The sequence below is a fragment of the Herpailurus yagouaroundi genome, unplaced genomic scaffold (assembly GCF_014898765.1).
Source record: "Herpailurus yagouaroundi ecotype Mexico unplaced genomic scaffold, PumYag 166, whole genome shotgun sequence".
Taxonomy (NCBI): Eukaryota; Metazoa; Chordata; class Mammalia; order Carnivora; family Felidae; genus Herpailurus; species Herpailurus yagouaroundi.
Window position 1 is genome coordinate 29,349,802 of NW_024412407.1, and position 24,426 is coordinate 29,374,227.

The window sequence follows — 24,426 nt, forward strand, 5'->3', positions numbered from 1 at the left end:
CTAATAAAAGATGCTAAATTTTATTAATCTGGGAAATCTAAAGTAAAAGCCACAGTAAGAAAATATCTGACAAACAGCAGATTGTCAAAAATGTACAAACCAGACAATATCAAGTGCTGACACAGATATGAAGCAACAAGAACTCATATACTGCTGGAGGGAGCTTAACAGTACAACCACTTCAGAAAATAAATGTATTCAAAAATTGAAATGCATACCTTACAACCTCAATTATAGTTATATATTCTAGAAAACTTGCAAATGTACATGAAGAGACATACAATATTGTCCACATAATAGCCATAAAATAGGAAACAAATGTCCACTCGTGGTTAAACTGTAGTATAACCGTACAGTGAAATACTACAGTCATAAAAACAAACCACATCAACTTTGGATAAATCTCCTCAAAAAACTGTATTTAACAAAATTAACAAATCACACAAGATTAACTTCACCACTGTAAAGTTAAAAAAAAGCAACAGGGGAAATTATTGTATATGGACTCAGACATATGTGGTAAAATTTAAGAAAACCATGAGAAGGTAGGTTATAAACACAAATCAGGATGGTGGACGTCTCTGAGGAGGGGGCACAGAAGACAAAGGGATGGGATCGAGTAGGGGAAAGAGGGGGCTTCAAAGATCAAAGATGTGATCTATATCTAAAGCTGAGTATCATCATGGCATGAGTATTATGTATTATCTGACAAATGTTATATTTGGCATGTATTAAATTTTTTGTAATGAAACAAAATACATACTCAAAAAAGGCTTAAAAATTCTTAGCATTAGATAGAAGTAGCAGTAAGATGAATAATTACTTGATCCACAGAGTTTAAACTATTGCTAACTGCACAAAACAAGCTAGATGAGCAAACAGTTAAATTACATAGATTTTAACCTGCCTTGCTTCTTTCAATGGAATAAGTCTGACCAAAGGGTTAAAGGCCACAAAGTAATTACTATTAATTATTCTTTATGTTAAACGGTCCCTATTTATGAGCTTATAATCAAATACTTTTCCTAAAATTACTTCCTGGTGGTTCCAGGAATTTATAAAATCTTCCACTGTTGTCATTCCTACTCTGTTGTCTATTAGGTAACTTTGAGGTTTAAAGATTATGAAATCTTGCTCTGGTTCACCACACAATTTGAACTTCCAAAGTGACTAAGAGCAAAAGGAGGAGATTAAATATTTACATTTAAAACATCTACTTCTGCTAATACCAATACAAAAAACTTTATGACCAAAAAACAGAAAATACTAATTTGAAAATCCTGATCTTTGGATTTCAGTAACTAACAGTACTACATAAATTAAGTCATTGTCCTCTAGTATTTGCATATATCATTAATGTTTCACATTTTTAAATACTTTTACATTTTAAAAATGTCATTTCTTATTTAAAAAGATACTTAGACATTCTGAAAAACCTCCAATGAAAGCTGAAACTATTTAATGAGTGTATGTCTGCTGACTATGTAAGCCCCTAAGAGTTCAAAATAGGTCTACCTCAACCCCATTCACAGGGGCAGAGGCCAGAAATTCCTGGGCTGACCATTGCCCTTGGCCAAATGAAAAATGGCCTCTGGTCATTAGCCCCAGGGTCACTTCTGTCAGACTCTACTGAAACTAAATCCATCAAGCACCTGGAAGCACAGGTTCATACCATCACCATTCCCTTTCTCAATCCATCCCCTGACCCAGCATTAGCCCTACAAAAGGCTTTGTTCTCCCGTCCCTGACCTAGCCTCCACTCCTTCATTTTGTAGACTACACTATCTATGGAAGTGGTGCTCCCTAATTAGCAAACTTCCCGGTACTGGCAACCTTGTCTCAAAGCATTACCCCAGTATAGTGGCTGTCAAGGACTTTCTCCAGAGGACATGAGCTGTACTCCTGCACTCTCTCAAACAGCAGCTGTTTAGTTCCTACCCCTCAAGGTCCTTCAACCACCTGAGCCATTCATTCATGCCCATGCATGCCCATAACCTGGCACAGTGATCACACTGCATCAACACAGCCCCTAACTTCCCAGCGCACAAGTTTAACTACTTTCCCTCTGTGGATTCTCCGGTCTTGAGGGAATCTCTATTCCAGTCCATCAGATTCTTCACCTCCTTCCTTCCCGGCCTGAAGTCCAAGGGTCTAACATTTCAACAAATTTATCATACCCTAAAGTCTCCTGCTCATCTGCCTTCCCTTGCATTCATGAAAAACCCTCTGTGGCTCCAACTATTCATTTTCTCTGAGCTCTCACGGCCCATGAGCCTCCCTCAGCACTGCATAAATACTTCATGAGTGTCTGAGTGTCTACAATGTATCAGAGACACAGCTTATAACACTCTTACCACAAAATTTTCATTAAGACTGTTCAACAAATGGGGCACTTGGGTGGCTCAGTTGATTAAGCATCTGACTTTGGCTCAGGTCATAATCTCATGGTTCATGGGTTCGAGCCCGACATCGGGCTCGCTGCTGTCAGTGCAGGGCCTGCTCGGATCCTCTGCCCCCGTCCCCCGAACTCACACACTCTCAAAAAAAATAAACATTGAAAAAAAAAAAACTGTTCAACAAATGCTTTACTAAGCATCTCCTAAGAAGAGAAAGGCACTATTTTAAGTTCTGAGAATTCAGTAGTGAACAAGTCAGAAAAGGTTACTGCTCTTACGAAGCTTACATGCTAGAGGGGGAAGACCAACCACAAAAAAAGTAAATGAACAAGAACTTGAGCCAGTGCTATGTGCCATGAGGAAAATAAGACAGCAAGTACTGATCAATGGGTTTTAGGTATGGGCAGGATAGAGGAGGGGAGGTCTTCTGTTTGAAAGAAACACACTAAAACCTACAGTATCTTCTCCACCACAACCCTCCACAACAAAAATACTAGGGCCCATTCTGAACCCTAACCAGACATAGCCTCAGTGAGATTACCAAACCAACTAAATACATTATCAAAAGAAAAGAAAATAATAACCCTACTCTACAGGAGTCAGAAACTAACAGATTTAATAACGAAGAAAATCCTCCACACGTCCATCTAATTTTCTATGTAATCAAAGGAGTGCATGGATCAGCAGTTTGGCCATGATCAAGTGTAATCCCTTGTTTAAGACTAAAAACCATAAACTTCCGCTGGGTTCAATAATTTTTTTTTTCTGACATGTGTGCTATATGCATTACAAAAATGTTCCAATTCACCACCTCCCACCCTCTCCCACCCCCATAACCACAACCCTTGCGGTGTGAGTTTCCAATTCCTCCCTCAAAAGATGGGAGTCTGTTTCTCCACTCCTTGAATCTGAGCTGGCCTTGTGACTTTCTCTGGCCAACAGAAAGCAGTGGAAGTGACTTTTCTTCCCAGTTGTGAGCCCAGGGTTTCCCTCAAGAAACCTGGAAGACTTCTGCTTGCTCACCTGGAATTTGCCTTCACCACAGAAGCAAGCCTGGGCGAGGCTCCTGGAGGATGAGAGATGTGTGAAAGCCAGTCCAGTCATTCTCACCATCCCAGATAATGGCCATCCTAGACCAGCCAAGATCAGCAACTTTCCTACCTGACCCACAGCTAATCTTAGACAAGAGCAACCCAACAGAAACTAGATGAATTGCCCAGCCAACACAGGGATGTGTGCAAAATAACAGTTATTGTTTTTAAGCCACTGAATTTTTAAGTGGTTTTTATATAGCAATAACTGATAATGGCAAGATTAATTAAACATTATCTATTCGACTCAAATAATCTATTACATTTCTATTTTCATGTTTTTGAGGAATTAAAGCCAAAAATTGTGAACTATTTTAATTTTAGGCTTTTCTGCAATGAGGCTTTAAAAGCAGACCAGGCAAGAACTGTTATATACAGAAAGGATTTAAAACCTCATCAAAGGATTTTACTTCTCCTACCAATACTACTGCTTGTTTTCAATTAGAGTTTTTCTGTTTTTTGTTTGTTTGTTTTGTTTTTGTTTGGGGGAGGGGGGTTGCAGCTCCACTGACAAAGGAATAGCAGCTAAACCGAAAATCGCTCATATTGGGGCTGACTTGAGAAGGTAAAAATCTGGATTATTAGGTAAAGGTTCAAAATGACCTAAAGGTCCTCAGTAAAAGAAAAAAAATAAGTACTTGATTTCCTTGTCCTTTTATCATTCTTTTCTGAAACACAGAAATTTCTCCGTGTGAATGGTTTCTGACAAATGCATCTATTTTTCAGTAAGGATTTCATTTCTTGTTTGCCTACTGTCTCTCACCTCCTCCAACTAAGTTTTGGAAAATAGATACAGTAAGTAGACGTTCTGCCCCCACCCCCTTCCCATTCATCTGGGTAAGCATAAAAGGTTTAGTGACCTGAACTGGACGAGGCCTGTCCTGCTTTCTACCCTGTGGGGCTGTTCTAAGAATCAAATGAGAGGGAGGGAGAAGAAAGTGTTTACAAGGAATGTGACCTCTCTTGGCTCACCGCCCACAGTTCTCAGTTCCAGCCTACTCCAACCACTCCTGGTCATGGCCTGGCCTGTGCCAGTCAGCAGAGGGTGCCCGAGAGTGCCTGTTTTCCAGCACTTTTGCTGAGCCTGAATATTAATACATTTTAAATATATTTGCACAGCTGTGATCTCAATTTTTTAACTCCTATTTATTAACGACCAGGGTTTCAGTTCTTCTCTATCCTTCATTCACCCTCTTCTGCAGATAATTTATTCTACAGCTATATTTTTTTTAAAAAAATTTATAAAATGTATATTTTAAAAACACCAACATTTGGGGTGCCTGGGTGGCGCAGTCGGTTAAGCGTCCGACTTCAGCCAGGTCACGATCTCACGGTCCGGGAGTTCGAGCCCCGCGTCGGGCTCTGGGCTGATGGCTCAGAGCCTGGAGCCTGTTTCCGATTCTGTGTCTCCCTCTCTCTCTGCCCCTCCCCCGTTCATGCTCTGTCTCTCTCTGTCCCAAAAAAATAAATAAACGTTAAAAAAAAAAAAAATTAAAAAAAAAATAAAAACACCAACATCTACATTCAAAATGCCTTTTCATAGTAACTCCTGGGCATACTATATTACATATTGCCTTTAGCATTCTCTCAATTCAGTTCCACTTGCCTATGTAGGAGTCCCTAATGTTATGATGCCTTAAATTCTTCATTACTCTGGAGAATATATTCGAGCTAAGTCCTGCCTTTTTTATCTGCAGCCCTAGACAAGAGCTACTTTACTCTTAAAGAAAATCTTTCTTAGTGCCACCAGGCAATTCACAAATAAACTGATTTCTAATTCCCAAATCACAAGGCTTTCTTAGGTAGAAAACAGCATTTATTTATTTTTAATTTATTTATTTTAATATATGAAATTTATTGTCAAATTGGTTTCCATACAACACCCAGTGCTCATCTCAAAAGATGCCCTCTTCAATGCCCACCACCTACCCTTCCCTCCCTCCCAACCCCCATCAGCCCTCAGTTTGTTCTCAGTTTTTAAAAGTCTCTTATGCTTTGGCTCTCTCCCACTCTAACCTCTATTTTTTTTTCCTTCCCCTCCCCCATGGGTTTCTGTTAAGAAAACAGCATTTTATTTTTTTTCTTTTTTTTTTAATTTTCTTTTTTTTTCAATGTTTATTTATTTATTTTTGGGACAGAGAGAGACAGAGCATGAACGGGGGAGGGGCAGAGAGAGAGGGAGACACAGAATCGGAAACAGGCTCCAGGCTCTGAGCCATCAGCCCAGAGCCTGACGCGGGGCTCGAACCCACGGACCGCGAGATCGTGACCTGGCTGAAGTCGGACGCTTAACCGACTGCGCCACCCAGGAGCCCCGAAGACAGCATTTTAAAAACCAAATATAGAGGCACCTGGGTGGCTCAGTTGGTTAAGCCTCTGACTTCGGCTCAGGTCATGATCTCGTGGTTGATGAGTTCGAGCCCCACATAGGGCTCTCTGCCCGTCAGAGCAAAGCCCACTTCAGATCTTTTTTCTGTCTCTCTCTGTCCCTCCCCCTGCTCACGCTCTCCCTCTCTCTCAACAAATGAAGAAACATTTTTGAAAATTAAATTAAAAAAACCCAAATATGTGTATTATTGAAAATATACTACACTATACTAATACTTGCTGTTACATATAATAGTAAGTGTTGGTGAAGTTCCTACCTTCAAGAGGTCTAAAATCTACATGGGCTAAAGACTTAAAACGATGTTTCAGAACCACTATTAGTAGCCCTGATTCTTAAGCTGTTTTCCAGCATAAATAACATTGAAATGAATTGTTTTTACCCAATGTTATGAACTTGCAAAACAAATACTCAGGTGAATTAAAATTTTAAAAATAAATAAATACTCAGGTATTTCATACCTACACCATGTTTCACAGTTTTTCAGAGTTTGTTTATATAAATTAACTCATAACATCGTAAGCCTATATAATAGTCAAGACAAAAAGAAACTGGTACATAACAGGACTAAGACATATTCTCAAAGTGATATGGTCAATAGAAGTAACAGAACCAGGGGCGCCTGGGTAGCTCAGTCGGTTGGGCGTCTGATTTCAGCTCAGGCCATGGTCTCCCAGTTTGTGAGTTCGAGCCCCGCATTGGGCTCTGTGCTGACAGCTCAGAGCCTGGAGCCTGTTTGTGATTATGTGTCTCCCTCTCTCTCTGCCCCTCCCCGACTCTGTCTCTCAAAAAAATTAAATAAACATTAAAAAAAAAATTAAAGGGGCACCTGGGTGGCTTAGTTGGTTAAGCGACCAACTTCAGCTCAGGTCATGATCTTGCCGTTTCCGAGTTCAAACCCCGTGTCGGGCTCTCTACTAACAGCTCAGAGCCTGGAGCCAGTTTCAGATTCTGTGCCTCCCTCTCTCTCTCTCTGCCCCTTCCCCACTCATGCTTTGTCTTTCTCTCTCAAAAATAAATAAACATTAAAAAAAATTTAATTAAAAAAAAAAGTAACAGAGCCAATGTCTGACCCATGGCTACTTTCTACTTTACTAGAGTACTCAGTGCCCACAGACTTACAAATTATGTACACTGTGGTACAGAGAGCACATTCCTCTTAGCAAATCTAAGTGGCTGATAAAGGGCCTAAATCATAGCTCTGAACTCGTGGTTTTCTAGGTGAATGCACACAAGACTTTCCATTGGGTTGTGGCAAACCATATTTAGCACCCATACATACATGAACCTTTAAATCATGATAAAATAAGAAAAAGTAAGCTTTACTAATATGTAACACATGAACTGACAGCAATAGATGTACATAATTTATAAATACACATGAAATGGGGGTGTATAATCAAAAACTTTTCACCTGTAGGGTTACAAAACCAAAAATACTTTGGAGATCTCTACTAAGCTAAATGGCTCAGGCATCAAAAATACAAATCTCTGACAGAACAGAAAAACAGAAAATATATGGAAGAGACAATTACAAAGACATTCAAACTGGCAACAGAGAGGAAAAAAGATGCCAAGCATAGCCAAAACCAAGAACGTGCAAATTCAAACAAGGTACAATTTTTGTCCATGACATTAGCCAAAACTTAAGTCTGGGAATACCAAGTGCTGGCAAGAATACAAAAGAGGATAACTCCAAACACTGCCTGGTTCAAGGATAAAATGGAAAAGATTTTTTGGAAGACAGCTGGACTAAGTGTAAACCACAAACAGTAAAACCATGAATGTGTCTATCAAATGGTTCCAATAGGTGGCCCAACTCCAATTCCCAAACGAATTCAGGAATTGAATGTACTGTGATCCGGGGCTCTCTGACTCATTACACAGTCACTTTTGCACAATGCATCGCTTTTTATCACTTTTCTACTTTTTTGTGTGTGTGTGACTCCATGGTCTTAGTGAGAAATAATGTTTTCATTAATCTTGTAAGTAGGCATTTTAATAATTTCAATATTTTTAGACTCCATTTATGGTGGAGAGCAGGATTTTACATTTACCAAAAGCTAAAATACACATATAGCCTAAGCCAGCAATTCTATATCTAACAAACATTTTCTAAAAATATTTGCAGGGGTGCCTGGGTGGCGCAGTCGGTTAAGCGTCCGACTTCAGCCAGGTCACGATCTCGCGGTCCGTGGGTTCGAGCCCCGCGTCAGGCTCTGGGCTGATGGCTCAGAGCCTGGAGCCTGTTTCCGATTCTGTGTCTCCCTCTCTGCCCCTCCCCCGTTCATGCTCTGTCTCTCTCTGTCCCAAAAATAAATAAACGTTGAAAAAAAAATTTTTTTTTAAATGTTTTAAAAATATTTGCAAATGACCACAAAGTTTATGTAGGAGTATGTTCACTACACACTTTTAGAAATTGGAAAAAAATTTTTAAAGCTAAATGTCCAATAATAGAGGTATGCCTAAATAATCAAAGCGTATTTTGTAGCTCCTGAAATTGACTTATAACTACTAATATGAAAAGACATATTAAATAAAAACTACATAGTTTAATCTCAGTTTTTAAGTACAATCTCAATTTTGTTTACACACACACACACACACACACGTGAATGCAGAGAAAAGACAGTATATATAGTATGGAATAATAATATCTTCCTTTAAGTCTTCCTTTGAATGCAGTGTTATAGTGCGTACTCAGAAATACTGCCACTGATAATTACTGTTTAAATCACATGAGTTGATCCAAAGGTCAAGTTGACAACTCAGTCCAGCACTTAAAATCTCTCCCCACACAAATACACATGCAAATGCATACATAGGTGAGACTCTCTATCTATCATTGATATTTTATTCTACACCAACTGTTATTAACTGCCAACATGAAACCAGGACAAACAAAAGGTTAAGACTCATTTTACTCAAGTACTCAAATATTTTTTAACTATTTGGGCTTACATACAAGCTCATGGATTGCTTTAGGTTTTTTTTTTTAGGTTTGTGGCTTTAGGGTATACATTCACAGACATTAAAGTACGGTAAGTACAACCAGTATACCCACATCCTCATTTAAACCCTTACAAACATCACTGGCTCATCACCATATGCTTTTCTACTGATCCAGAAGCTGGTCTCCAAATTCTTCTGAATACAGTGCTCCAAACTGCTATTGCTAAGCAATTCGAGTTGCAACTTATTTCCCATCTCTGGTATTCACAGGCTTGTGTAGTCCTCTCCCACTTTTGATTTTGGCCTTAGTTTGTGACTTGCTTTGACCAATGGGACATAAGCAAGTATAATGTGAGCAAAGGATTTATAAGTGCTCTGCACTAGGGTTTGTCCTCTTAGAATGTTCCCCCTTAGAAGTCAGCTGCCTTGTTACAAAGAAACTGTACATAGAGCACGAAGTGATGAGAGGCCATGAGACAAGACACACTGGATATTCCAGCCATGGCCAAGTGCCAGCTGAATGTATCTGTATGAATAACCTCAGTTTTACCACAAAGAACAGAGGAATGGCCTAGCTGAACTCAGTCAACCCAAAGAAAGGGAAAAAACTATAAATCACTATTGTTTTAAGCCACTAAGATTTGAGGTAGTTGATTATGTGGCAACAGGTAACTGGAAGACTAATCCCTGTTCTAAACCATCTGCATCACTAGCAACAATCCATGTAGATTCTCTATCAGTTACCTTTAAACTTCACCTGTCCAACCAAGAGTGTTTATTACAGAAATGGGGGCACTTTCAAGTACTCTCAGATACTACAGGAGAGAACATATATGTACACAAATCTTCTAGAGAGCAATTTGGCAAAATGTTAAGGTAGTGAAGCTTGTAAAAAGGTCATATCCAGGGGCGCCTGGGTGGCGCAGTCGGTTAAGCGTCCGACTTCAGCCAGGTCACGATCTCGCGGTCCGGGAGTTCGAGCCCCGCGTCAGGCTCTGGGCTGATGGCTCAGAGCCTGGAGCCTGTTTCCGATTCTGTGTCTCCCTCTCTCTCTGCCCCTCCCCCGTTCATGCTCTGTCTCTCTCTGTTCCAAAGATAAATAAACGTTGAAAAAAAAATTAAAAAAAATAAAAAATAAAAAAATAAAAAGGTCATATCCTTTCCAAATAATTCCAAGTCTAGGAAATAGACATGCATTATAAGAATGTTACATAGAATTTTCTCACCTCAAAAAAGTAGAAAACATAGCCATCTAAAAATAGAGAAGTATTTAAACAATCATATGCTCACAAGACAGAATATCAGAGTTATTTAGAAATCTTCTCATGAGTATAACACACAATAAACCTAATGAAAATAGTATTCAACACAATATTAGCAATAAGACCCAAAACTTTAAAAAAAACACATGTGTATGCATATATACTGAAACGTTAACAAATTCTCTTGGCACAACAGGATTGATTTTTTATTTTCTCCATATTCTTTAGTATTTTCCAAATGTTTTTATTTAAAAAATACATTACTTCTATAATCAGGAAAAAAAAAACATTATATAAAAGGTTGGGAAGGGGCACTTGGTCGGCTCAGTCGGTTAAGCATCCGACTTCTGCTCGGGTCACGATATCGCGGTTCTGGAGTTTGAGCCTCGCATCAGGCTGTGTTGACAGCTCAGAACCTGGAGCCTGCTTCGGATTCTGTCTTCCTCTCTCTGCCCCTCCCCTGCTTGTGCGCACTCACACACATACATATGCGCACTCTCTCTCTCAAAAATAAACATTAAAAATTAAAAAATAAAACAGGTTGAGAAAAAAGTACACACATTAAATATAGATTCTTACTTGACTTGGAATCATTATTTTTTGAGAGAGTGCATGCATGTGAGCAAGGAGGGGGAGAGGGAGAGAGAAAATCCTAAGCAGGAGCCACACCAGGCTCAGAGGCCTACAGGGGGTTGCATTTCATGACCGTGAGATCATGACCTGAGCCGAAATCAGAGTTGGGTGCCCAACCGACTGAGCCACTCAGGCACTCCTAGTGAATTATTTTAAATGAATTATTACAATGCATCTATATTTCTGGGATTGAACAAATTTTTCAAAATAAATGTAATACAGGAGCGCCTGAGTGCTCAGCTCAGTCGGTTGAGCATCTGACTTCGGCTCAGGTCATTATTTCACAGGTCATGGGTTCGGGGCCCCGCACTGGGCTCTGGGCTGACAGCTCAGAGCCTGGCACCCACTTCAGATTCTTAGTCTCTCTCTGCCCCTCTCCCACTCACGCACTCTCTTTCAAATATAAACATTAAAAAATTAAAAAAAAAAATAAGTGTAGCATAAAAAATTCATTTTCAACAGAGGAAAAAAAACTGACTAAATTTAACATGTTACTTTCCCTCTATCATCGTTTTGTACTATGAAGCTGGGCAAGGAGTTCATTTCAAGACTCTGCTATACTGTTCTACTTCACTGTGTTTTAAATTTTAGTTTGAACAGCTTTATAAATAAATATTTAATAAAATGGGTATTATATGCACCTTCAACCAAGTTTAGCAAAAGCTGTTGGAGTGAACTCAGTGTGAAGACTAGAACTATTTTTCATCTCAGAGGACAAATGTGTAAACAATCTAACTCTTTTGGAAATTAGAAGAAATAGGAGATATGTAGCAAGCAAGTTTTGGTAGCATTACTCAAGCACTGGTACTATTTGGCAATGAGTCTCAGCAGTGGCCAGTAACTTCAGAAGAACCGGATGGAATCATTGGCCTACCACAGCAAGGTAGAGTTTTGATCACACTGGGGGTCTACTGCTACTTGTACTAAATCAAAGTTGATTTCTTCCATCTCCTTTGCTCACAACAGCCAGTTTAAGATTGATTTCATAGTTTCTTCTCCAGAATTCAACCCTTCTGCTCCACTGTCCCAGATCTAGGGCTGGTCACTCTGCAAGGTACCAGGTATACAAAGCTTCCTTGAAGATCAGTGATACTATCACTTCTTGAAATTCTGCAGATGTTCAGGTTCACCATCTTCCTGGCCTTAGGCACATTGTACTATATTATAAGGGAGGAGCAGCAGACCTCTGATCTTGTAGTCTTTCACACCCTTGCTTCCTATGGTGAACTAGACCTTTCCAATCACATGGTTTCTGGAAGGTTTGCCAATAGTAATTTTGGCTGCAGCCAAGGACAGAAAATTGCTGAAGACCAGAGGGTCAGTCCTTGCTGTGATTCAAGGTGGTCAAAGTCCTGTCTAAGATTTTTTTTATTTGAGTATGGAAAAGAAAACTTACCTTTTGGACTTAAAAACTAAAATGGTATTACTTGGGGCTGGAAATAAGCTGTCTAAAGTGAAAAAAGGTAAGAGCCTTGAAGAATTCATTTGTATGCCTCCTGGAATTAATGTGGAAAAACAGTTCTGTTTTTGCATATACCATTGGCTTAGGGTCACTGATATTTGCCACAGTAAGAATGCTGACTGGATGACAAGTGGAAAGCAGAAAAATGCCCTGGGATGTTCAGATTTGGGTAAAAACTTTCTTTTCTTACAATCTGTAATAGGTCTTCATTTCAAACATCTAATTGCCTATTATGTGCCGGATGTGGAAAACATAAAGATTATTATGACTTCAAAGAGTTAAGTGCTTCTGAAGTTGCTGGCCACTTCAGAGAATAATTCCCAAATAGCTCAGAGGCTACTGCCAAATGGCCACACAGTTCCCCAACTGGCTCTAAAACTTCTATCATCTGTACCTCATGAGCACTACTTTCTATTTCTCGCAGGTTTCTATAGGACCCACTGATTTCAGTATATTAAAGACTGGTCTACATTCACTTTACCCATGCTATTCACAACAGTATGGACTTCAAAGTCTCCCTTGTGTTCTAAAAGCCACAGCAGCCTGATGTGAACGTTTCTAAATGGAAATGTCATGGCAGTTGGTAAGGTCTGGATTTCAGCTGTCTCCCAAGAGGCCTCTCAGGTCCCTGCATTATCTTGGCATAGTCATGGATCAGGTCCTACAATCAGGCCTCTAGGCAGATCCTTTCTGTCTCACAAAGAATCACATACAGCAAACTTGACAAACGGATGATTTACTAATTCATATAGGATAAATAAATGTCACATGAAGAGAGTATTTAATTTCACAAGGAGGCAAATTTTAAGGTTTCTGAATAAGCATGGAATTAAGTTGGCTGTCATCAAAACTCATTAAATCAACAAATATTTATTGAAGACCTACTATGAGAAAAGCTTAGGCTGAGGGACTAAAAATACAGCAATGAACAAGACTGCTTTTCATGAAGAACAAGACTGCTTTTCATGAATCTTACCTACCATACATACACAGTGTGAGCAAGTAGGCATTAAACAAGCGTTGCCTTGATTCTAACATGTACTTTTTAAATATACTGTCTCTGAAATAAGGATGGAGAGGTTTATTTAATATGGCCATGATGCTCCCTTCCCCCCCCCCCAAAGCTGCTATTAAATTAACAGTAACTGATCATCAAGCAGCTTAAAAGAAACAGTAATTATGCAATTCAATATTTAAGCATAATCTCGTTAAATGCTAAGAAAGAAAAATATAAGGAGAAAAATCTCACGTGGAAGAGAACTTCCTCTGGAAGGGCTCTGTTAGCTCTTCCAAATCTCCTCATAAACACAGCAAAGTGACCCTTTCAAAGGGTAATACCGGATCATGTGCCTCCTCTACTCAGCCTGCAGTGACACCAACCAATGAGGCCCCAGTCTAACCCGTCACCTCTCTGATTTCAGCTTTCTTCCCACATTCATTCCTCATCATTGCTCTCCTGATGACCAAACCTTGCCCTATTTTTGTCTTACAGCATTTGCATATTATCACACACTCTAAAATTTATTTACTAATGCTTACTTTGTCTGACATTCTGCACCCCGCCCCCCACCCTGCTCCCCAGAAAGATAGTGTTCTGGTCTATTTTGTTTAGTGATAGACCTTAATCACTAAGGCACATTTAGGAGTTCAAAATGTGTTGAAGAGAATCGCAAGAAAGAATGTATCCGTGAACAAGTGATTGGAAGACCGTCATTGGGACTAAAATAACAATCAAAACCAGTTGCTGAAGACTTGCCCTTCCGTAGTTTTTCTCCTTTTACTCAATTTCTATACCACACCAATCCACCCCAAGTCTTCAGACAGGGCAAAACTTTCACTCAGGTTATGGTCCAGTCTCAAGCCCAAGATGCTATTTATTTTTCATTTTTCAGATGATTTTGTGCTGCTTTGTTCTGATCCGCTCCGGGAATTTCACTGCTGAACTTTCAGAGGCAGGCTTATTTCTCTGATTTGTGAGAAAGTCCTCTTCCAGTAACCCTCATACTGGGCCAAGTCCGCTCCATATATCTGGTCAAAGCATGATGTACACTTCACAGAATGTATCCCCATCTACAAGTACATATTTGTGATTATTTTATTATGGCCTCTCCCACAAAATACCTGTGTGCTCCTTACAAGCAAGGTCCATGTCTGTCCTTCACAAAGCCTACAGCACTTGGCACACAGTAAATACCCGTAAGTATTTGTTGAATGAATAACTGGATGGGTGACTATGGCATTTCTGGCTTGGATGTATATACATGCACAGTCTACTAGGTAGCTGGAATAGGATGTTTTGGGGAGAAAGGTTGTGTTTCTTGTTTGTGAAGGAGAAATAGAAGATAATGTTGGGAGTGCTTTGGAAAGGCCGATTTTTGCTACCTAAAATGCTATGTCCTCTCAAACAGCTCAAAGACTAAACCATGATTAACACTTCCACCTAGAGCTTCCCCCCACCCCCCTCCCCGCCACCTACTCCCTTATTCCAGTCAGGGTACCAATCATTCTTGTAGTCACTCAGACACAAAGACTTTGAGTAGCTTATGACCTCTTTCTCTGTCAACCTCCTAGCTCAGCACGAGTCATAGAGCCTGTCAACTCCTCTTTAATATCTTTGATCGATGGCCTTCTTCCTTTCCATTCCTGCTACTACTAACTTGGTTCAAGCAACTAACTCACAGATTATTATAGCAACAGATCCAGAACTTGCTCTCCTTGATTCCAGGTTTGCCCCTTTCTAATCCATCTGCCTATATTAAATTTCCCTTAAAACCTTCACTTTGCACTATTAATGCTATACCAAAAATTATCTGCCATGGCAAGCTAGAAAATAAAAATCTCAGCCTGCCATTCGAAGACCAGACACAATATAGCTCCAAACAGTATGGCAGCATTTTCTATGTTAATTAACATCACTTACCAGCATGGTAGTTATCACTAGACATCACACACATTATACATGGTTCCCACCCCCATGAATTTACCCTACCGGTCATTTATATCAACCCATCTGAATTCCATCCATACCCTCACATCTACATGTAACTTTTAATATTTGACACCAATTTATACATAATCTATTACAGAAAAATTAAAAAGTCACAGGAGAGGTGCATTTATCAACAAATGCTAAGAAACACCTTATCTACCATGGACAGATAAAGGTGGCTATACAGGGATGTATACATCTGGCCAGTCTCCAGGGCCTCCAATTCTCACTCTTCTAACTAACTTTATATTTTTCTACTCTTCATTTCTTTCTCCTTCCTAAAGATACACCAGGCATAAAAACAAAAAACAAAGAAACAAAACAAATCTACCCACATTAAGGGAAAAAACATTTGAGAAATCCAAAAAGGGTTCTCAAAATGCAACTACCTGAGTTATGCAGATGCCTGTTATTCGGTCCCAGTTAACTCCTTCAAAGACTGGAGGCCAACATCATCACCATCAGTACCACTTTTAGAGACTGACTGGATGCCAGGCATTAAGCTACCCACAGAAACTATAAACACACTGAGCAGGCCTGGTCCTGGCAGTGGTCCTGGGGCTAAAAAGGAGAACGGGATTCCATGGTAAAATTCACTAAGACTGGAAGTCTGATGTCCCATTCTTGAAACTCTAAATGTACTTCATCATTGAAACTTTCTTAAACTGTCACAAAACACTCTACTTTTCCTTTAAGATGATACTATTTTAATTTTTAGCTTTCTTTTAATGTTTATTTTTGAGAGAGACAGAGACAGAATTTGAGTGGGTTAGGGGCAGAGAGACAGGGACACAGAATCCGAAGCAGGCTCCAGGCTCCGAGCTGTTAGCACAGAGCCTGACGCAGGGCTCGAACTCACAGACTGCGAGATCGTGACCTGAGCCAAAGTCGGACGTTCAACCGACTGAGCCACCCAGGCGCCCCAATGCTATTTTAATTTTTAAAAAATGTTTATTTTGAGAGAGAGAGCACTCATGCACAAATGGGCAGGGAGAGGGAGAGGGAGAGAGAGAGAGAGAGAGAGAGAGAGAGAGAGATGCCCAAGCAGGCTTTGTGCTGTCAGCACAGAGCCCGAAGCAGGGCTTGATCCCTTGACTGTGAGATCATGACCTGAGCCAAAATCGAGTCAGAAGTTCAACCAACTGAGCCCCCAGGTGTCCCAGAAGATATTATTTCTAAACTACATGTTTATTCCATTTTTTGTTTTAATGTCTTGTTTCTACTACTAGAGTATAGGCTCCAGGAAGGCAGGGTCTCCCCACTGTATTACAGAACAGTGCCCAGCATTTACTAAGTGCTCTTGAGTGAAGGTAAATGAATGACCAAATTGCAAGACCCTGTTATTATAATACTAGTCACAGGTTTTTAGGGGGTTGAACAAGCTTTTATTTGTAGGTTGGCCTACTAACCTAACTACTGTATTTGTTTCCATGAAATGACACCTCTAGCCCCAAGCAACCCACTTATGGAGAAATACATATTATAGGGCTGTTTATTATACTGTCCGGTATTTTTAGGTGTAGAGGGGCTTTAGCCCCGAGACCTTAATTTGAATGCTAGTGACTAGTGAGGCTATGTGACCTACGATAGGCCCTTAACCTCTTTAAGCTTCAGTTTCATCTGGGAAAAAAAAAAAAAAAAAAAAGGAAAGAGAACAGTAAAAGGCCATTGTGGAGATTAAATTCATCTAATGGTACACTGAAGGACCTAACACTTAAATAAGTCCATGTTGTCCCCACCATCTCCCTTTCAATCCACTGCCTGTTCTTTCCAATATTACAGACTCCTAAGGTTGAAACCATAGTTGATAGCTGTGCTGTACCTAATGGATTAGCGTAAACTGCTTCACACGTATAAGAATCACACGTTATAGTCCAAAACTCTCTGTTATGAATATAAAAAATATAATGCCCATAAACTGTTCTGAAGCATTATATTGCTAGATCCAATTATAATATTATGGTATTAATGTACCCAACAATTTTAAATATCAAATATATAGGAAAATATTCTAAGATTCTTGGTGGCAGTTATGTTACGTTCCCTACCTTTGCTTATAGTTCGAACTGTGATAATCTATGAAGAAACACGATTTTTCCCCCTCACTCACAACCTTAAGTGGCTATGTCAAACTAGAATTCCCTTCACTGCAGGTTAGTTTGAAATTCTAAGCTCACATTAGATCCAGTCATTGAAGATACTGAAATGAAACTTCATTAGTGAAAAATCAAACACTGCTCTATTTGCATATCTAAGAAAAAGTTCAATTTTCAGAACTTAAAATTTTAAGTCAAGAAAAAAATCAGTATGAAAATATAACCTCACAAAATTTACATCCTACTTTATTACCCTGCAAAGACTTTTTATGATTCCTAATTCTACCACATAAGACAATGACCTTTAAATAATCAGAACAAAGTTTCTCACTATTCAGAGAGCATTGTTTTAAGATTTATTTGGCACCTAAAGTTAACCATCTTAAAGCTTTGAAGCACAAAGGAATAGTCAATGACACATCCATTTTAAGCTACCATGACCTGTCATTACAGAGTCATTAAGCAGTATTTTCAAGGAGTAGCAGAAAGCTTTAAAACTTTCAAATATATAAGACTGTCTTCTGTACTTCATAAACTAAGTTATTTGGATATCTAGAGTTACACTTCATAAATTATAAAATGCACTGATAATTTTCTGCATTCTTCCTAAAGATAAATAAAATGAATTGTTAAAAAGCAATATGGAAACTCAATAACCAAATTCAAACACTGTATATATGTATTTATTATACATAAACGTGGTAATTTCGAAGCTGGCTAGCTTAAAGTATACAGAAAAAACACTTTTCTCAGAAAAAAATTATCCAACTTTAGGATAATTTTCAAGCATTAACATTTTTTTGACCAAATGGATTTAAAGTAAAATACATTCTCTATATTATATATTCTTTTATCTAACTGTAAGCTTTTATTAAAGAACCAATTCCAAAAATTGTATAAAGTAAACTGATGACCCAGTTCAAATCTATACAACTCAACGCTGATCAGGTCCTCTGTTGACATTAGCACCATTAACTGTTTCCATGCAGCTCTCCAGGGAAGATATGTATACAAAGCACAAAACGCAGCAGCAACAGAAAGAAAGCACACACCAGTCTGGCACTACACACTTCACACTCATCTGCAGTTAATCTACACAAAGTTTAAGGAAGAAACTAAAACAGTTGGCATGATAGGAAAGCTAAGTAGCTTTCCATATTTCCCACATCATCTCTTCTTGACCCTCTGAGTTCATCATTTTGTAGACTTTTGCAAATTCCCAGAACATTATAAAATCCAAAGAATTTTTAAAAATTGGATGGAATTTAGAGGTTGCCATTTCCAGCCCGCCTAACTTAAAGGCATGAAGACTGAACTCCACGGTCTTGAAGAAGGTCCAGACACAGCCTAGCTCTTACAACTTACCCCCACTGCAGTCCTCTTTCCCCTTTTACCACCCCTAGAGATGTAATGGTCACTACCAAAGTATTATTCAAAAATAAATTATTCTTGGCAATGTGCCATTTTGAACAACCACTAACATTTGTTCAGAAGAGAAATGACCTGAGAGTCACATGTGCCTTACTTGGGAACAAAAGTAGAAATAAGTCAAGTACTTTAGGTCTTTCTTCTTGCTAAGGGAGCCTCCCAGGAACACTTGCTTAGGAATAGCAAGAGGGTCAACGTGTCTTTAATTGACCTATCTTCCCTCTTCCCACGAGAACAAAAACTACCCTGTTCCCTGTATCACTTCCTTTCTTATAATTTGATCAGTAACCTCCTTTCTTCATCGAAGAAAGAACCAACAATGAGAAATATATCCACCAACATTAATCAGTTTGCTACTTCAGAGTCCTACCCTTTCTTCTCTGAACATTCTAAATATAGTTCACATTCCTGCTGTTTCTCATCTTGCTGTCTCTGCAGACTATAAGTTCCAAAGGCATGTTTCTGTTGTTTTATTATGTGGTGTGACAATGGAAACAGTAATTCTTCTGACTACTTCCAGGATTAAAATGAGATTCAGACATGACAATATATGTGAAAGCACTTGGTGAACTGCAAAATTTATGATAAAAGTAATGTCCCATCATGTGAAAATGATAAAGTATTCTTAATTGCTCATAACAAGACAAGTAAGCAAAAAGTTTCTAGGAAATTACGGCCTACATTAGCGATTTAACTATCTTAAATTAGTCTGATACATCTAGAAAGGAAAAGCAGTAGCACCTAACATTCAGCAAATCATGTATTTGTCAATGATCATTTTATTTCAAAGAAATTTAATGACTGATATATTTATATAGCATGCTCAACTTTAGAACAAATTACTTTCACAGTATAAATTTATTACTACTTTCTGATACAATTATTGGTTGTCTATTAACACCACATGATTAAAACCCACTAGTTTAAAATGTCTTCAGAATTAAACTAAAATTATTACAGCTTTCTTAATATTGTCCTCATTTTCCTGAGAAACTTACTTGGGCATGACATTCAAGTAAGATTCTAATTTGTTTAAGTCAACATAAAAGAAAATGTAATCAAAATGGCTAGAAAAAAAAAAAATTCAGTCTTTCTAACAGCTCAGTTCTGGATTAAAACATATTCAGCCCACACAGAATAACATTTTGTACTGTTGAATAAACGTTCATCTAAGAATGTACCTATTCACAGAAATTAAAATATTATGAGAATTACACTGTTACCCCTATTCTTGTAAGATCAGCTAGACTTAATGTACAGTAAAAATATATTGGCTAAAAATAAATGAACTCCATCAAAAAAACCTTCCTTCAGAAATATCAATACTACATCCAAAAAAAGAAGCATCCTTTTCATGGCAATACAAACTCACTTTAATTCAGGATGAATACAGTCACTAAAAAAATACTTGGTGACTCTGCACTTATGCCTTTATTTTTTAGATCATATAATGATGTATAGCACAATCTCCGAATAAAAGATGTGATAAAAAACATCCAGAGAAGAACCACATCATGAAATCGTCCATTCCTATAGCTTACTTCTGCTTTCTCTATTTCTATATTCAAATGCAAGCATTCCTAATACCTATAAATATCCCTTGACATTTTACATAAATATCATTCTGAAAAATTTTAAAACCATACAAATTAATTGTAATTTAACACAAGTATGGTGTGATCTTAAAAATATCACTTAGTAGGGGCACCTTGGTGGCTCAGTTGGTTAAGTGTCTGATTTTGGCTCAGGTCATGATCTCAAGGTTTGCGAGTTCAAGCCCTGAGCCCTGTGTTGGGCTCTGTGCTGACAGCACGGAGCCTGGAGCCTGCTTCAGTTTCTGTGTCTCCCTATCTCCCTGCCCCTCCCTCACTCATGCCCTCTCTCTCTCAAAAATAAATAAACATTAAAAAAAATTTTTTTTAAATATCATTTAGTAAAATACCTTACTGGGCCCAATGAAATAAAGGTAACTTCAGCTAGGTATCCATTATGATTAATAAACTATTGACATCTCAATCAATTCTTGTGTTTTAAGCATTCTCTTTTCAGCCTCAGTTCCTTAAAATTAAACAAAAAATTCTAAAACAACAAAAACAAGCTCTTAAGTAAACAGTTTATCTGATTTAAAATGAAGATAAAACCACCTTTATTTTCCCCTTGGGGAGTAAAAAACTTTCCTACATACTGTTGACCTCAAGCACTGTATTTGTCCCCAAGTACTACCAAGAGAACACTAAATAGAAATTAGCTTAATGTTCTATAGAATTAAAAGTTAGGACTGACTGGTTACCCTCCTTTGTAAGCTCTAGAGAGAATCTTGTACTGAATCACAAACAAACATAAATTATCTGTATTTTAAAAACCCTGATATATTAAAAACCCTGATATAAAAACTGAGGCAAATTACAATGCTCCAACAGATATTTGTGAAATAATCAGTATTTATTTGTTTTTACTTTCAGCTCTGTCATTGTTCATCCAACTGTGACCTAACCTCAAGTCACTTTTGCTTCTTATTAACAACTCTGGTCAAAATACACATGAACAGAATTCACTTCAAAAGAAAAAACAAGGGGGGGTGGTGACATGCTAAAGACAAAATACTATAATGCTCTATCACCGAGGAATATATGCAGGAGCACCAAAAATGTACTTGTGGCCATAAATGATCTGATTTCCAAATGAATGAAATGTCTAGGCAAGTAACATAGAAAACCAGGAGTGTTGCCTTTTCTCTCAAAATTACAACACTATAAAGGATAAAGCCAATATTATATGATAGACCTTAAAAATCATGATCATATCTAGAGATATAAGTATTCAATTGAAGATTACAACATTTAAATTACTGAGGGAAAAAAAAAATCACAATGAAAAAACTCACTTTATATAGTATCTTGCACCTTCAAAAGTATATGCTTCTTCCCAGCCAGTAGGCAAATCTAAAAAACATACATTTCACAGTTAGTATTACTTCAGTGGGATAGCAAAATAAGTTTCCATCTATTTTAATTATTCATTTTCATGATCAGGTATTTTCATTTCTTAGGATTCTTAAAAAAAAAACGCTGTACTGGTAACAAAACTCGTAGTCAACATAGTATCGTTTTTGGCAAAATGGTAATTCAAATTTAAAGCCACCAGAAAAGTATGAACAATATTAGAGATTATCTTACGTGATTATACACTTTAATGATCAAAGTGAAAAGGAACTACTCTTTGGCATCCAAAAAAAGCAAGGAAAGCCTTCTAATCCTAGGTAAAATACCCATGATGGTTGGCCAAAAACGAAAAAAAAAAAAAAAAAAACCCAACACTGCATAAAAGGCAACACCTGCTTCTTCTCACTGTGTCTATTTAAAACGGTACCTTTCAGCTACATAAATGAATCCATCCAGAAAGTGTCACTGATGAGAAAAAACTTCCTAAGTACTTAATTAGGGGAAAAAAACTCTGATATCACATACTTAATACATGTGTTTCTACAGATTTGACTTTAAGAGATGTGAAGTTTCAAGTAATAAACCTGGGAACAATTCAGGTGAATGATGGTAATTTTATTTGATACACATTACAAATGACAAGTGGCTTGGATTTAACTGTAATCTCTCTGAAATAAAAACCAATGATGTGTGTACAAAACCACACAAAGTAAACCAAACCAGAAAAGAAATCATGATCCGTCTTAGAAATTAATGTGAAATCATATAAAATAAAATTTTTCTCTAGTGTCAATGTTATCAAATCTGTGGAGGTAATAAGGATACAAATTCATATTACACATAACCAAAATAAGCATGAAATAATTCCACAAGATGATTAGGCTAAATAATTATACCATACTGTCTTTTGTGAAATAAATTTATTATCCATATGGCAAAGAGGCCATCAGAGTTGATATTATGTATGCAAAACACTGAAAAGTATATTGAAGTCAAAGACTGCAGCGGGGAGTTAAGAAATATGACCGTGTATTAGTCAGAAATGCCTTAAAAATGTAACCTCATCATGCTTGCTACACCAGCTTTCTCTTTCCTCCTCCACCTTTTTGCAAATTTGGGTATTAGTCACTTAACTCAACTCCAGAATTTAATAGAAAAGGCAGGCTTGTTCAATATCCTGGCAACTCTAAGGGAATCCCAGAATCTCATAGTTGGAGAGAAAGTATCCCAGAGAGCAGCTCTAAAGGACTGCTGAAGCCGGCCTCACCTTCGACCCAAACAATTCACAAGCCTTTCCAATTACCAGAAACAGAGGGAAGCCAGTAAGAGAACACATGTTACATTTCAAAGACAAACAAGTTTCACGAATGTAAACAAAGAATGACAAAAGAAAGCCAGACCAGCACTGAAGCTACCATCAACCTTTCTCCACTTCAATTCACATTTAGATTCAAACGAGCCAGCAAAGGCACTAGAGAGACCCCCATCCAAGCCGACCCTCTCCAATTAGGGCACAAATGCCCACACGCGGGACAGCCCCTAGCACGCCCACCGCCTCCTGGCGGTCTGTGCAACCTCTGTGCTGCTGCCGGGGACTTTGAATCTCGCTGGCCAGCAACTGCAGCTAAAAATGCCTCCTTGGGTTCCGGCTGCTGCTCTGGTGGCAGGAGGAAACGCGCCAAGCGTTTCACTGTCACACAGTGAAGCGCAGCACCCCCGAACTCCTCTCCTCCTCCTCAATCAGTCACCTACCCACAAGTCCCACCTAGGAGGAGGAGGAAGCCACACGACTAGAGGCAGCTGTCCGACAAGCAGGGAGAGGATGTGGATCCCATTATCCCGGCGGACGAGTGCCAGGGTCCCGGGCTTGCATGGAGGGGAGTGGGGAAGGACTTCCCAAAGGTTAAAAGGGGTTGAGATCAGGGAACGAGGGTGGTGGTGGAAGGATTTAGGAGTGGCTGCGGGAAGAAAAACTCAGGATCCCAGATTCCTGGTAGGAGAGTCTGCCTCCTGGGGGCGGGGGGGGGGGGAGGGGTCCAGGTTGGGATGGGGGAGAGGGCCCAGGAAGAGAGGGCGCCGTCTCCAAGTGGCGATGAAAGGCTGAAGAGAAGCGTCCAGAGACTCGAAAGAACTCCCGCGGCGGGGCCCCCGCCGGCCCCTCTACCTGCGGCCACCCCCGCTGGCCTCCGCCCCACTTCGCCGCCTCCCGGGGACGGCGGCTGGGGGCAGGTTGCGGGGAGGCGGGCGGCCGGGGCTCTGCCGCCTCCTCCCGGCGGAGCCCAACTCCGCTCGGGCCCGGCCGGGCTCAGCGTTACCTGTGCTCTGCCGCCGGTGTCCGGTGACCACGGCCTCGCCGGTGACGGGGTGCAGCCAGGTGGTGCTCTTCGCCTCCTCGCTGCAGGGATGAGAGAAGGGGCAGAGACGGAGCGTGAGTGGGGGCGCCGGAAGAGCCGAGAGGGCTGAAGCGGCACAGACCCGGCTCCCTCTTCCCCTCCCGCCAGCCTCCCGCACCCTCCGGGGCCCCGCGCCGTCCCCTGCTCTTTACTTGATGAAGAAGACTCGGCCGCCCCTGGTGATCCCGTAAGTCCAGGACCGGGGCAGGGAGCAGATCCACTCCAGGTTCAGATCCGCCGCCATGTCTGATCCCCAGCCGCCGCCGCCGCCTTCTCCTGCTGCCGCCGCGGCTGCCGAGGGAGGAGGGAGCGAGCGAAGGGAGCGCGGAGCGAGCACGGCCGGAGCGCGCCTCCCCGGCCCGGCGCGCCCCCGCGCGCGCCCTACCCCCTCGGGCG

General features: G+C 39.7%; 1 protein-coding gene across 15 annotated transcripts in view; it reads right to left on the reverse strand.

Moving 5' to 3' along the window:
- PLEKHA5 (pleckstrin homology domain containing A5) overlaps positions 1–24,396 on the reverse strand; it is a 244,996-nt gene extending 220,600 nt beyond the window's left edge. For 3 of the 15 annotated variants that reach the window (XM_040488754.1, XM_040488758.1, XM_040488757.1), the window contains exons 1-3: positions 24,183–24,370; positions 23,953–24,032; positions 21,580–21,637 (exon numbers count right to left, since the gene is read on the reverse strand). In XM_040488754.1, coding sequence (XP_040344688.1) covers positions 21,580–21,637; positions 23,953–24,032; positions 24,183–24,274 — 230 coding nt within the window. In that variant the 5' untranslated portion in view covers positions 24,275–24,370. Of the gene's footprint in view, positions 1–12,902; positions 14,253–21,579; positions 21,638–23,952; positions 24,033–24,182 lie in introns of those variants that run through there. The other 12 variants (XM_040488760.1, XM_040488756.1, XM_040488762.1 and 9 more) reach the window with 8 other exon arrangements.
- Positions 24,397–24,426: the final 30 nt, after the last annotated feature.